At 39.9% G+C, this 14,775-nt stretch overlaps 1 protein-coding gene across 3 annotated transcripts in view; it reads left to right on the top strand.

Moving 5' to 3' along the window:
* Window positions 1-14,775, top strand: part of KHDRBS3 (KH RNA binding domain containing, signal transduction associated 3) — a 194,311-nt gene that overhangs the window by 108,116 nt on the left and 71,420 nt on the right. For all 3 annotated transcript variants that reach the window (XR_009552426.1, XM_016187590.2, XM_007521898.2), the window contains one exon: window positions 12,471-12,666. Coding sequence is in view for 2 of the 3 variants with exons in the window: in XM_016187590.2 (XP_016043076.1) it covers window positions 12,471-12,666 (196 nt within the window). In the remaining variant the exon portion in view is untranslated. The remainder of the gene's footprint in view (window positions 1-12,470; window positions 12,667-14,775) is intronic.

The raw sequence follows: 14,775 nt of genomic DNA, 5'->3' as shown, positions 1-14,775 counted from the left end.
ACTTCTTCTGTTGCTTTAACAAAGGTTACCATGTCACTAGTCTTTAACTTTTCCCTTTTTAATAGACAAACAGCTCTGCTTTTTTTTTAAATTTGTCTATTAAAGAGAAAAATTGATATATAAGACTTTTTATCATAGGGGTACAAATTTCACCTCTCTCTATGATAGTATCAGTAAAATTGTGATCTTCCGTTACCATAGAGCAACTGGTCTCCGGACCTCCCCCCTTTTAAAAATTTTTTATTGCTATTATTTTAGCATCATTATGCAAATTATAAGATTCCAGGCATATATTTTCACACCTCTTTCTGTGTGTACGACTCAACACACCTGTGCCCCAGTTTCCCTCTGACAGTCACCATAGTTTTCAGACTAACAGTTTGGTTATGTGTGTGTGTGTGTGTGTGTGTGTGTATGTGTGTGTGTGTGTGTGTGTGTATGTGTGTGTGTGTGTGTGTGTTTCTGTGTGTGAGAGAGAGATAGAGAAAGAGTTCATTTGCTTTGAATGAGCAAAACAATTGGGTAGCTCTCTTTATTTATTTGTTTTTCCATTAATTTATTTTTAATAATAATGGATATCAGTACTCCTCCATTTAGCCTTCATCCTCCTGCATTATAAGGCACTGGTCCCATAACTGATTTATTTTTCTTTCTTTTTATTTTCTAGATAGAGGGAGAGAGTGAGAGAGAAGGAGGAGGAGGAGGAGGAGGAGGAGGAGGAGGGGGAGGAGGGGGAGGAGGAAGAGGGGGAGGAGGGGGAGGAGGAGGAGGGGGAGGAGGAGGGGGAGGAGGAGGAGGAGGAGGAGGAGGAGGAGAAATACCACAGGCTCACTAACTGCTGAAGCTTTCCCTTTGCATGTGACTGTTGGGGGCTCAGTCTTGGGTCCTTTTCCATGATAAAATACATCCTCCATTCAGTGAGCTAGCTATCACCTACCCTTCTATCCCCCCAATTAATTATCTTATTACTTAAAGACAGGTTAATACAGTATGCAAACCTGGATTTCTGTAGTCTGCCTTGACCTTTGTGGGAACTGAAGTAACAAGAAAACAAAAGGCAGTCAAGGACCAGGTATATCATTCTGGCTGCCACTGCTTGTCGGGTTGTGTTGCAGGGGTGAGAGAAGAGACTGGAGCAGAGTGGGAACACCAATCTTTATTCACGCGGGCACCTCTATAATGGGCAAGAGTAGAGTGGTTCAGGCCACGTGGAGCTAGCAAAATGGCTGCCTCCCACTAAGCCTACCAGCCCTTTTCTGGGTCCCGTGGAGAGGAGCAAAAAGAGCGAACTTGCAGCAGCAGTGGGTTTATAGGATAAAAACCGGAAGTGGCAAGTCCAGACGGGATTGGCTAGGTAACAAGGCACTCAGGGAATAGGGTTTCAGCTCTCCTGGGAATGGGAAAGGAGGTGGAGAAAACAAGGCACTCCGGGAAGCTAGGGTTTCAGCTCTAGCGGGAGTGGGCAGATACCTTAGGGTATCTACACAATTACCCAACAACTGCTTGTCGCTCTAGAGAATGCATTAAATGGCAGAATGCTCACTGCTGCCTTTTTTTTTTTTTTTGCTTTTCTAATTTTTCTAAATATATATTATATGTGGAAAATACTAACACTGGAGACCTTTTGTGGGTTAAAGGAAATAGATTGACTTGATGCTGATTACTTATATCATGGTCTTGTATCAGGGATGAAAATTCACTAAAAATAACATTTTTATCTAAGGTTACTAAGTCAGAAATGGACACCCCCCCTCCCCAACATTTTTTTTCCAACTTCTTTCTACCAACTAAATTTTCAGTCCCTGAATCTTCTGAAATAGACCACACTGTATCTAAAATTTCACCTTATATTTCCCTTCCTTTATTTCTTTATTCCTAAGAGATCATATTTGCCCTTCTGGCTTATTTTACTCAACTTGATACCTTCCAATTCCATCCATGTTGTAGTAGAAATGAGAATCTCCTCTTTCCTTCATACCGGGTAGTATCCCATTGTTGAATACTAGTTTTTTTTTTTAAATCTTTATTTATTTATTGGATAAACACAGCCAGAAATTGAGAGGGAAAGGGGGTAATAGAGAGGGAGAGACACAGAGAGACACCTGCAGCCCTGCTTCACTACTTGTGAAGCTTTTCCCCCTGCAGGTGGGGACCAGGGACTTGAACCTGGGTGCTTGCACACTGTAACATGTATGTTCAACCTAGTGCGCCACCACCCAGCTCCCTTGAATGCGAGTTTTTACAGTGTAAACTTTATATTCCTAATGGATGCATTAAACAAAAAGAAACCTTCTGTATTCTTTCTTTCTTATGTATCCAGGTTCATTGTCATCAGGGTTATCTCGGTGCTTTGGTGCCTGCACAGTGAATCCACCACTCCTGCTTGCCATTTTCTGCCATTCTCTGTCCTTCATTCCAACAGAAATTGATAGAGATGAAGGGGGGCGGAGGGACCGACCTGCAGTACTGCTTCACTGCTCATAAAGATTCCCACTGCCACGAGGGACTGAGGACTTGATCTTAGGTCCTGGTGCATGGTGACGTGCTTTCCACCAGGTTCACCACCACCCAGCCTCGTGTATTTTGACTCTGAAGGCTTATCACTCATTTAGTTATTTTCAAAGACAATTATTTTATTAGTGATGTAATATCGGCTTATATGATTATAAAATAACAGCTATAGCTCCACATCTACCATCAGAGTTTGGTGCCCTCACCCTGAGCTTTAACCCTTAGGAGAAATGTTTTCTTACAGCATGTTTCTATCCCCCTATGCCTTTGTCTATGTTACTCCTTCTGTCTTGGTCTTTTTTTTTTTTCTCTCTCTGCTGCCTCACCTGTGTATATATAGTCATATATATATATATATATATATATATATATATATATATATATATATATATATATATATTTCTACGTCTCATTACATCTGAGACCGAGTTTTATGTTTATAAACACAAATTGCAAGTCCCTGTTTGGGGCACCATTTGCCAGTCTAGCTTCACCGGCGGGAGACAGACGACCAGGGACTCATGGCTGAGTGGGACGCAGTTCAATCTTTATTGCTGGGCTAGCTTCACAGGAGAGAGACTGGGACTCTCAAGAGTGAGAAGGCAATTCCAAGTGTGTTAAAACAGAAGAACAGCTGTATATATACTCGCCAAGTAGGGTGGAAACAGGATGTGACGTAGAGAGGGTGGAGCAAAAAGAGATTGGTAGAGATCAGGGTGTGACAAGGAGAGGGGGCGGAGCAAAAAAGTATGAACCAATGGGGATTAAACCAGTGCCCTGCAGGCAGGGTGGTTCTAGTGGTTATTTGAATAGACCACAGCGATTAAGCAGGGGTAACTGGCCTACTGCCCAACAACAAATATTATGAACCCATTCTTCACGGAGTCCTTTTCTAAGAATTTGACAACACTAAGTGTGTTAAACCTCGCATCACCCTTTGAGGTAGGCAGTATTATGTTAAGATCTTCATTTTACAGATGTGAATTATGAAGCCAGAGGAGCCAAGTACTTACTCAAGACCTTGTTGTCTGTGAATCTAGAGTCTGAATCTGTCTCCATAATTCATACTTCTGTGTCTTTCAGCCTTTTGTTTTCATCTGTTTTTTTCCCCCTCTTCTATCCATTCTCTCCCTGAAGCTCTTTTATTCAGTCACTTTTATACTATTTCCATTATAGCACAAGGAGAATTTTTTATCAATAGTACTAGCTACAATGAAAACACTTATATATATATGTACTACTTTGTCTTATTAAATAGAATAATAATTTAGCATATTCACTGTTAGGGCATAAAAAGTAGATTTATGTAAAACTTACAAAATCTCTAAGGGTAAGCTTAGCCTTAAAATATACTTTGAGTTTCTTAGAGGCCAAAGCTGAAGAAAACATGATTATAAAATTCTCAGTGTCTAAATAGCTGCAAGTAGTAATAAAAAGAAAAATATCCTCATTGAAGTCTGGGACTCTCTATTCCTGGGACCTGTGAGAAATGTCTCCAGTGAATAGTTATAGTGGTATGACCACCTAGCCATGGGTTCTTCTCATGTAGTTTGAATAAGAATTTCTACATTTGAGAGGTAGGAAGAGTGAACTTATTGGAAAGGTAGAAAAGAAGGAAACATGTAAGGTTCTCTTACCTTGTTTAAAGTAGCTATCTTGTCTACCTAAGAATGATCTAGAGCAACCTTTCTTGGTTACTGATTAGTATATATTAAACTAAGTCTACGCTGCTTCTTATCTGTGTCCTGTTTTGCTTTTGTTATACCTAATTTAATGTAAATATAAAGATCCATTTAGAAGTTCCTAGTGCCTTCCAGATTCTATTTATACAGTCAGCAGTTGGTTTTTCTTGTGCCAAGGTCTCGTGTGTGTGTGCGTCATTCTTCATTCTTGGACCGAATTCTTTTTTTTTTTCCATTCTTTTTTATTTCAGAGACATAGAAACAGATAGGGAGAGATGCCAGGGCACCAGAAGTCCTCCTGGTCGTAGTGCTCCCACGGGCTGCTGGGCTCAAGCCTGACAGCAAGTATGTGCCCTACCAAATGAGTGATTTATAGACTTGCCATTAGTGATTCTTTTCTTTTTTTTAATATATTTTTTATATTTACTTTATTTATTCCCTTTTGTTGCCCTTGTTGTTTTATTGTTGTAGTTATTATTGTTGTTGTCGTTGTTGGATAGGACAGAGAGAAATGGAGAGAGGGAGGGGAAGACAGAGAGGAGGAGAGAAAGATAGACACCTGCAGACCTGCTTCACTGCCTGTGAAGCGACTCCCCTGCAGGTGGGGAGTCAGGGTTCAAACCGGGATCCTTATGCCGGTCCTTGTGCTTTGCGCCACCTGCGCTTAGCCCGCTGCACTACAGCCCGACTCCCCCATTAGTGATTCTTAAGTGAACCTAATACCATACCAAATCATTGTCTCTTTTTTGAGCAACTGTTGAGTATTAGACATTTCTGTTGACCATATTGATATTTTGTATTAATCTGTTTCTTGTCCAGCATATAACTGAGTTCAAGAGGCAATTACCTGTGTGGCAATGGTCATATGGATATAATTAATTTGGAATTTTATAGTGGAACAAGCTGTTAATGAAATCTGTATGAATATTTTCTATTGTTACCAGTTCCTGCCAAGAGACTTAAAATTCAGTTGTGTAGACAGTGTTTTCATGAAATCAAATATTAAATAAAAAATAGAGGCTATTTTTCTTTTCTTGGTTTTTTAACATTGGTGAAAAGACGGTTCCTTTACATGAGAGTCGGCTAGAAAGCACTGCCAGGAATCGTTGCCTCTGTTACTCCTTCCCCAGAAGGCTGAGAGAAGAAACTCCTTTAGGAAAACAGCACACGTGTAGAATGGAGGTTACTACAGTCAACACACTTTGGTTTTATAGTTATCTTTTGTGTTTATCTATCTATTTTCAGATACAGATAGAGGCAGAGAGTGAGTGAAAGTAGCCTTAGTCCCTCGATGTGGTGGGGCCGAGCGGGAACCCAGTCATGCACCAGGCAAAGCCATGCACTACCCGAGTGAGCGATGTCACTGCCCCGCATTTCTGTTTTAATTCCAGGTGTTTCTCAGTAGCCTGTCTGCCCTCACGCTTTCCTGGCATCTCTGATGAGCACACTGGCTCTCGTGGACAGTCGGGGAAACTTCGTTTCCATTTTTCTCCCAAAAAAAACAGCTGACTTGCTTCCATTAGCCTCTATTCTCACACACCTGGTGGTTTATTTCAAGTAGAAGGCAGCTTTGCTTTGCTATATTTGATTCTATGCAGTGGCAAGGAAGAATAAACAAAACAGGTGAAGTATTAATCTTCCAGAGTAGTAAATATATACACTTCACTGAGTCCTGAAACTCAGAGTTTTATCTATGAGTTTGGGATATCAGACTGATTCAGTCACTCAAGACCTTTCATTTGATTGGAGACACTTTCAGTCACTGTTTCTTTAATATTTCACCATTCCCTTCTCCCTTTTCATTACAGTGGTGCATGCTCACAACAGCTGAAGGTAATTGAAATCAGTGGCTAGTAAGATTGATTAAGAAGTGTGTAACTAAGAACTTTGAAGGAATCCCCTTGCTATTATTAAAGCTCAGTTGGAAATTGTGAAGTGCAGAAAAATCTGGTTAAACTCCATGCTAAATATAAGGCATGGGTGAGATTTTCAGATATTAAAAGAGTTTCAGTTCAGACTTTGTGAACAGTCCCTGAGAGCTTAGACAGGCCCTGCCCTTTGGCCTTTGCTAAGGGTGTTTCTCTCTCTCCCATCTCTATTTTTTTATTTCCAAAGTGTGTTTCAACCTCAGTGTACTTTTCCTAGAATCTGGTTCTCCTTGGCTAGCTACTTCTGTTATCAGGACTAAATGGTGATGTTAAGAAAGTTTATTTATGTCTAGACTATGTTGGATTCCCAGAGGGAACATGCTTTTTTGTTTTATATTTGATTATTTTGAGGAGTATGAAGATTAGCATTCTACACACTGAATAGAAATGTTGAGTGTGAGCTCTTATAAAGATGATTATCATAAATCCTAAAGATTATTTTAATGACTGGAAATAGTGTATTTATCCCCATACTACATTAAGCTATGATCAGATGGTATCAGGAAAACAAGATAGTCAACTTAAGGGTCTTAAATAATTCACTCACAGTATGAAAGTATTTATATTATTCTAGGAATAAATGTCTTTTTATTAATGGAAAGGTAGATATAGGAAGATACTGCCATTTCTTATCTTACTGGTGAAATTATGAAAAATCTCTATTAACATAATTTATTGAGTTTTTTAAATTACTTGATTCTCAAAAATTTTCTCAAAATATTCCACAGTTTAGACTGCTGTCTATGCCTTTAATGAGAACTTTGAAATTGACTCAAGACTCAGCCCTCACATCCCAGGCAGGCAACTCAAGATTTTTTCTTAGATTGAGCTTCTCTTATTTTCTAGAGAAAAGCATTTTTTTTTTTACAGTAAGGCAAATCTTCCTAGATAATTATTTGAGATCTGTGTCTAATATGATGGTTCTTTTTTTTTTTTTTTTTTTTTTGCCTCCAGGGTTATTGCTGGGGCTTGGTGCCTGCACCACAGATCCACTACTCTTGGAGGCCATTTTTCCCCTTTTTGTTGCCCTTGTTGTTTTATTGTTGTAGTTATTATTGTTGTTATTGATGTTGTTAGGACAGAGAGAAATGGAGAGAGGAGGGGAAGACAGAGAGGGGGAGAGAAAGATAGACACCTGCAGACCTGCTTCACTGCCAGTGAAGCAACTCCCCTACAGATGGGGAGCAAGGGGCTCAAACCTGGATCCTGACTCAGGTCCTTGTGTTTCACGCCATGTGTGTTAACCCGCTGTGTTACCGCCCAACCCCCATATATGGTGTTTCTTACCAATAAATAAGTTGGTTTATTTGCTGTAAATACTTAACACATTGAACGACTTCAGCACCAGGAAACTCACTGAATTTCTCCTGTTGAACTAGTCCTCAGTTCATCTTCATCTTTTTAATGTCTTGTTCGAGCCCAGAGGACACCATGACTCTTTTTCTGATTGCTCAAAGTTGATGCTTTGTCAAAGTGCTGTAAACTGCCCATCTCTTCTAAACTGCTTAACTTTCAATTTTATTGTTATCAGAGAGAAAGAAATTCCAAAGATGTTTGCTATTTTTGTTTTTAAGGAAAAAGGGCAATGGTATCTCAGTAGTCAGAACTAGAAAACACTAGAATTCAAAGTAAGAACTGCTCTCTCTTGACTTTTAAGTGAATCATACAGCATGGGGTCAGAAGAGAAGTTGTTGGATTGTTTTTTATACTTTTATAAGAGGACATATTCTCTCATACACTATGTACTATGATGTTGTAACTTTTGTGAGAGGAAACCAATAGCTTTGGATTTTTCTCTACAATGTAGAATTCTAAAATGATTACTAGGTACTAATAATAATGAGATGGGTACAATAACAAGGAAACAGAGATAACTAAGAGGTTTCACGGCCGGTCTATAATTCATGTTCCAAGCCACTATTATTATTTTTATTTTTTAATTTATAATAAGGAAACATTGACAAAACCATGGGATAAGGGGGGTATAGCTTTGAACAATTTTCACCACCAGTACTCTGTATCCCATCCCCTCCCCTGATAGCTTTCCTATTCTTTAACCCTCTGGGAGTATGGACCTGAGATCATTGTGGGATGCAAAAGGTGGAAGGTCTGGCTTCTGTAATTGCTTCCTCGCTGAACATGTGCGTTGGCAGGTCGATCCATACTCCCAGTCTGCCTCTCTCTTTCCCTAGTGGGGTGGGTCTCTGGGGAAGCTGAGCTCCAGGACACATTGGTGGGGTCATCTGTCCAGGGAAGTCTGGTCAGCATCATGCTGGCATCTGGAACCTGGTGGTTGACAAGAGAGTTAACATACAAAGCCAAGCAAATTGTTGACCCATCATGGACCTAAGGGCTGGAATAGTGCAGGTGAAGAGTTGGGGTGTCCTCCATTTTGTAAATAGCTAGTAGGCATATTTTAGCTAAATTCCAAAGGGCCTGTGCAAGCCACTATTATTAACAGCTTGTTGGAAACCCTTTCAATACTGAGTCTGTCTCAGTCATCTGGATTCACAACAAAATGTGAAGGGAACTACACTAGAACCACATATCAAGCTACCTCTGCAGGCAGGTCTGAGTAAAGTTGCCTAAAGCATTTGTGTAGATGTTTCAATTTTTCTCTAACATTTTTTTTGATGTTCACAGATATTTTCAGTATAGACTGTTTATCCCCATCCCCCATCCCCCGTTCTTTTTGCCTACCTGTCAGTTTACTTATCAGCCTCAGGCAAAGCAAAAAAAGAAAAAGAAAAAAAAATCTCAGAATGATGAACTGCACACTCAGAAACAGCCATAGACATTACAAGAAGATGCTTTAGATGTTGTTCAGGGAAAATAAGTGATACCTGTGACCTACTTGCCCCCACTGTCATTACTCACACAGGGAGCTCAAATAGAGATCTGATGAACCTTTTCTCACTCTGGTATTGTAAGGCCCTAGGTTCAAGTTTATCCCCAAGTTCATTCTAAGCAATACCTAAGCCAGAGATTTCAGTGCTCTGGTTTGAAAGCAATAAAAAAAATATGAATGCAAGCCCCCCACAGACATGCACACGTATAAGCTTAAGATTTTCTAGTTATATTACCTGATATGTTTTGCTGTTTTGAAATTTTTATATATTTGTTTATTTATTTTCCCTTTTGTTGCCTTTTTTATTGTTGTTGTAGTTATTGTTGTTGTTGTTACTGATGTCATCATTGTTAGATAGGAGAGAAATGTAGAGAGGAGGGGAAGACAGAGGCGGAGAGAAAAACAGACACCTGCAGACCTGCTTCACCGCCTGTGAAGCGACTCCCCCTCAGGTGAGGAGCTGGAGGCTCCGACCAGGATCCTTATGTCGATCCTTGCACTTTTGCCCCACGTGCACTTAACCAGCTGTGCTACTGCCGGACTCCCATGTTTTGATTTTTAAATTGTGTTGACAATATTTTCATTTTATACTTTGCCAGCTGTATTTATATAATATGTATTTGTAGTGGTTTTCTCTCTTCCTTCAACTTTTCATCTCCCAATAATATCCTCTGAGTACAAAAAAATTTTCAAGATAGCCTACTCTGTCAGCTTGTGGTTCACGGATTATGCTTTTCATAGTGCATCTAAAATGTCTTGGCGCACCGACGTCATGTAAATTTGTACTGTTTTGTTCTATAAGTTTTTCCATTTTCAGTTGTAAGACTCATTTTCAATTAATTTTTATAAAATATTTAAGGATGACGTCTACAGTTTTTTCCTCCTCCTTTCTAATTTTCTAGCACTGTTTGTTGAAAAGACTGTTGTTTCTTCACTGAATTTTCTTTGTTTCTCTGCCAGTGGTCACGTGACTGTCTTTCTGTGGATTCACTTTCAGGGACTATGTTTTGCTTCTTTGATCTGCATGTCAATTTTGTCAATACTCCCTGCCTTGATTACTGTTACTTTATAGCCAAGTTTTGGAATTAGGTATTGTGAATCCACCAACAGTTTTCTTCGATGTTGCCTTGTCATTGTTTTTGTTGTTATTTTTTCCATATATTTATAATATGTTCATTTATAAAAAGACTTAGTCAAATTTTGATTGAAATTACACTGAGTCAGTCTGGGAAGAATTTGCAGCTTAACAATATGGACTCATTATAGCCATGATAATGGAATACTTCTATTTTGGTTTCCTTCTTTCTTCCTTTCTTTCTTTTTTATTTTATCCGTTTTGCTGTATTTTATGTAAAGTTTGTATGCTCAGTGTATTTGATTGGAACCAAAACATTTAATCTTCTTTGCTTCTCTAAATGTTTAATTTTCGGGAGTCGGGCGGTAGCGCAGAGGGTTAAGCGCAGGTGGCGCAAAGCACAAGGACCGGCATAAGGATCCCGGTTCGAACCCCGGCTCCCCACCTGCAGGGGAGTCGCTTCACAGGTGGTGAAGCAGGTCTGCAGGTGTCTATCTTTCTCTCCTCCTCTCTGTCTTCCCCTCCTCTCTCCATTTCTCTCTGTCCTATCCAACAACGACAACAACAATAATAACTACAACAATAAAACAATAAGGGCAACAAAAGGGAATAAATAAAATAAATATTTAAAAAATAAATAAATAAATAAATGTTTAATTTTCAAAAGACTATTTTAGAGCAATCTGATAGGTTTCTCAGTGCAATTTAAATAGTAAATGTGGACAGCCTTGCCCTTTCCGCCAGAATTAAGGGGAATGCACTGGTTTTCTCACAATTTAGCATGATGATAGTGAGCCTAGGCCAGCTAGAGGCACCCTTTCCTTCTATCCTAGCTTCTGATTTTTTTTGTTTGTTTGCTTGCTTCTTTGTTTTGATTTTGGGGCTCCTGCCCCCCCCCCTCCACAATGGTGCTCAATGCTTTTTCTGTTCTGTATGATCAGATGACATTTCTTCAGTCTTGTTGAGGTAGTAGAGTATATTTATTGACTGTCTGATATTGAACCCATTTATCCCAGATACATCTGGGATAAAGCCCATTTGGTTTTGGTAAATAAATTTCCAGAACATTCTCAGATTCTGTTTTGCTAATATTTTTCCATGTGTTTACAGGAGATATTATAGTTTGACCTTTTTCATTTCTGGATTCTGTAACATCTTTACAAGATGTCTCTGATTACTCTTGAGTTCTTGTTTCTACACGAACTAGACATGTCATAATGGGGACTTGAGGCGTGAGTTAGCACTCGGGCACACTGCTCAGGTGTCTTCACTTCTGGAAAGAGACCGGGTCTTAAATATTGGGAGTCATTAGGTTTGAGGCAAATTAGTGGCAAGTTACTTCTTTTATCCCCTATGTCACAGGCCTGTCCCATTTTCAGAATAGTAATGTAGAAATGATTCCCAGAGGCACTTCAGTGACCTGCCTTATAGAAGAAGCTGGGAAATGGCCCATCTGATGTGATTTTCTGCTAGAGATCACTGAGAAATGGTGTCATTTCTCTGAGATTTGACAAAACAGTCTCCTTGGAACCATCTGGGTTTGCTACTTTCATTTTTGAAAAGTATTACTTATTGATTACATTTCTTTAGCAGACATATATTATTTGGATGACTTCATTCTCCTTTGTTTGATATTAGGCCATCTTGTATAAGTGAATGAATTAGTCCTGTTCCTCTAAATTAGCATATTTATGTGTCTACAGTTAGCGATATTCTTCCTCTAATGCCCTGGAACTCAGAGATAACGGCCCTTCTTTAATTTTCAGTTTGGGGGGAAGCTTTAGTGTAATGGTGGTCGGTCTTCTACCTCTCTGCGACACCCCCTTCGCCCTCCTCTTCCTCCTCCTCCATCTGTCTCTCTCTCTCTCTCTCTGTCTGTGTATATATATGTGTGTGTGTGTGTGTGTGTGTGTGTGTGTATACACACATACATATGTAGATATTCTTATACATATTTATATTTCTCTCTGGAAAAAAAATTATCCCTTTTTTGCACTGTCTTTGTGTTCAGGTGGTTTTAAAATCTGTCTAGACCTCAATTTCTGTGCTCATACAGAAGCAAAATAAGACCCTTTGATAGTGTTGGAGTGAAGACTAGATGTGAACATGGCATAATTATCATATAGAAGTCCTCAGGAGGTACACTCTTCCCAGATTTCCTACCTTCTACCCTGTATCCTAATCAGAAATTGAGTTCTGGGACTCTTGGATGGTACTGTATATATTAATCCTGGCCTCACTGGCTATGTCACCTAACTTTCTGTTCATGTTTCTTATTTATTTCCACCTTAATTTGCCTGTTGATTGCTTTTTTTAATGTAGAATGTAGATGTTTTGTAATACATAAACACAGAAGATGAATACAAACACACACACAAACAGGAATACTGAGAAAATGATCAGTTATTTTATCCTCTTTTTTGCAGGGGGAGGGGCGGAGCTACAGCCAGACCAGTTGGAGTTGGCGTACCACGAGGCACTACCACTTCCAGGGGAGTTCTTTCTACCCGAGGGCCAGTGAGTCGGGGAAGAGGACTTCTTACTCCTAGAGCAAGAGGAGTCCCTCCATCTGGGTACAGACAGCTACCGCCTCCTCCAGCACAGGAGACATATGGAGACTATGTGAGTGAAAGCAAGAAACTCTTTGGGTTACCTGACTGGCCCAATCCAGATAAACCATTGTGTGTTGTAACCAGGTGCACTTACCACCTATTTCTTGTTCCTAAATGTTCCATTTATTGTGCATAGTATTAGAGGTACAAAAGAAAAATTTTTTAAGGGAGTCGCGCGGTAGCAGAGCGGGTTAAACACAGGTGGCGCAAAGCGCAAGGACCTGTGTAAGGATCCTGGTTCGAGCCTCTAGCTCCCCACCTGCAGGGGAGTGGCTTCACAGGCAGTGAAGCAGGCCTGCAGATGTCTGTCTTTCTCTCCCCCTCTCTGTCTTCCCCTCCTCTCTCCATTTCTCTCAGTCCTATCCAGCTACAACAACATCAATAACAATAATAACTACAACAATAAAACAACAAGGGCAACAAAAGGGAAAATAAATTAATATTTAACAAATTTTTTTAAATAATCTGTTTCATCAGCTATTTGAAATGTGAGATATGAAAGATAAATTTGCTTGGCGTATAGGTTCAGAATCTGGAGCAAAGAAATACGTTAAAATCCATCTAGGATTTTAGATTTGTAGAATACTCCAGTCCAGTCATCTAGAAAGTAGTTACAGGTGGACAAGTACACTTGAGAGCATGCTCAGTTGGCCATTTCTGTCTGTGATCCAGGTTCAGCTGCCCCACCCAACCCAGCCCCCACTCTAAGCTGTCCTATCTGTCTGAAAATGTTGCCCCAGAGCAGTGAAGCCCTGGCACTAAAAATGAAATAGGGGCTGAGCGGTAGCACAGCAGGTTAAGTGAACATGGTGCGGAAAGCAAGGGCCAATGTAAGGATTCTGATTCAAGTCCCGGCTCCCCACCTGCAGAGGGGTCGCTTCACCGGCCTGAAGCAGGTCTGCAGATGTCTATCTTTTTCTCCTCCTCTCTGTCTTCCCCTCCTCTCTCGATTCCTCTCTGTCCTATCCAGCAGCAACAACAACAATGGCAACAATAACAACAACAAGCGCAAAAAATATGGAAAAACTGGCCTCCAGGACCAGTGGATTTATAGTGCAGGCAGCAAGCCCCAGCAATAACCCTGGAGGCAAAATAAAATAATAATATTGCCTACATATGCAAAACTTGTTTAAAGTTTTTTTTAATTTTTTTATTTATTATTATCTTTATTGGATAGAGACAGCCAGAAATCAAGAGGGAGGAGGGTGATAGAGAGTGAAAGAGACAGAGAGACACCTGTAGCCCTGCTTCACCACTCGTAAAGCTTTCCCCCTGCAGGTGGGGACCGGGGGCTCGAACCTGGGTCCTAGTGCATTGTAATACATGCATTCAACCAAGTACATCACCACCTGCCCCCCACTTTTAATACCTAACTATTTTCATGTTAAACTCTGCTGCTGAATGTTATTTCTTAGTGAACATTTTTCTTAGGGAAGAAAACAGACTTTCCCAGTTTTCAAAACTAGTGCAATTTAGTCTTGCATTTAGCATTTAGTATTGCACTGACTTCTTTAGAATATGAGAAAGAAAATATTACCAATAAATAAATAAATAAATAAATAAAATATTACCATGCCCACTAGGTGTGTAGAGGGCAGGGGAATGATTTAAGAAGAATTCAACTACTTGGATATTCTTACTATAGCTTTCAATTTTATTGTAAATGAAAAAAGGGGGTTTCCTATTAGTAATATGAAATAATGTTGTGAATTAAAAGTGATAATAAACTGATTGATATTAATCACCAGAATTATTAAGTAGCCACTGACGGGCTACAGTTGTTAAGTGATGTGCTTCATGTGTCACTTTAATGCAGGCTTCTTGCTAGGTGTTGAGCTCCTCTTGTAGTTTCTGAAGGTTGTGCTCCCACGGGTCACAGGCAGCCTCTGTAGCTGCAGTGGGAGTATATCAAGTCTTTGTCCTGCCTCCACTGTGTTCCTGTTTTAATTTTATTATTATTATTATGGATTAGATAATGACAGAGAAATTAGAAGGAAAGGGGAGACGGAGAGGGACAGAGATACACGCACCTGTGATACTGTTTCAGCACTAGAGAATCTCCCCCCTGCAGGTGGAGGGGGGGACCAGGGACTTCAACCCAGGGTCCTTGCACTGTGCA

This window comes from Erinaceus europaeus, chromosome 1 (genome assembly GCF_950295315.1).
Source record: "Erinaceus europaeus chromosome 1, mEriEur2.1, whole genome shotgun sequence".
NCBI classification, from domain to species: Eukaryota; Metazoa; Chordata; class Mammalia; order Eulipotyphla; family Erinaceidae; genus Erinaceus; species Erinaceus europaeus.
Note: the sequence above shows the minus strand (reverse complement) of the source record. Positions and strands in the feature narration are given on the sequence as shown.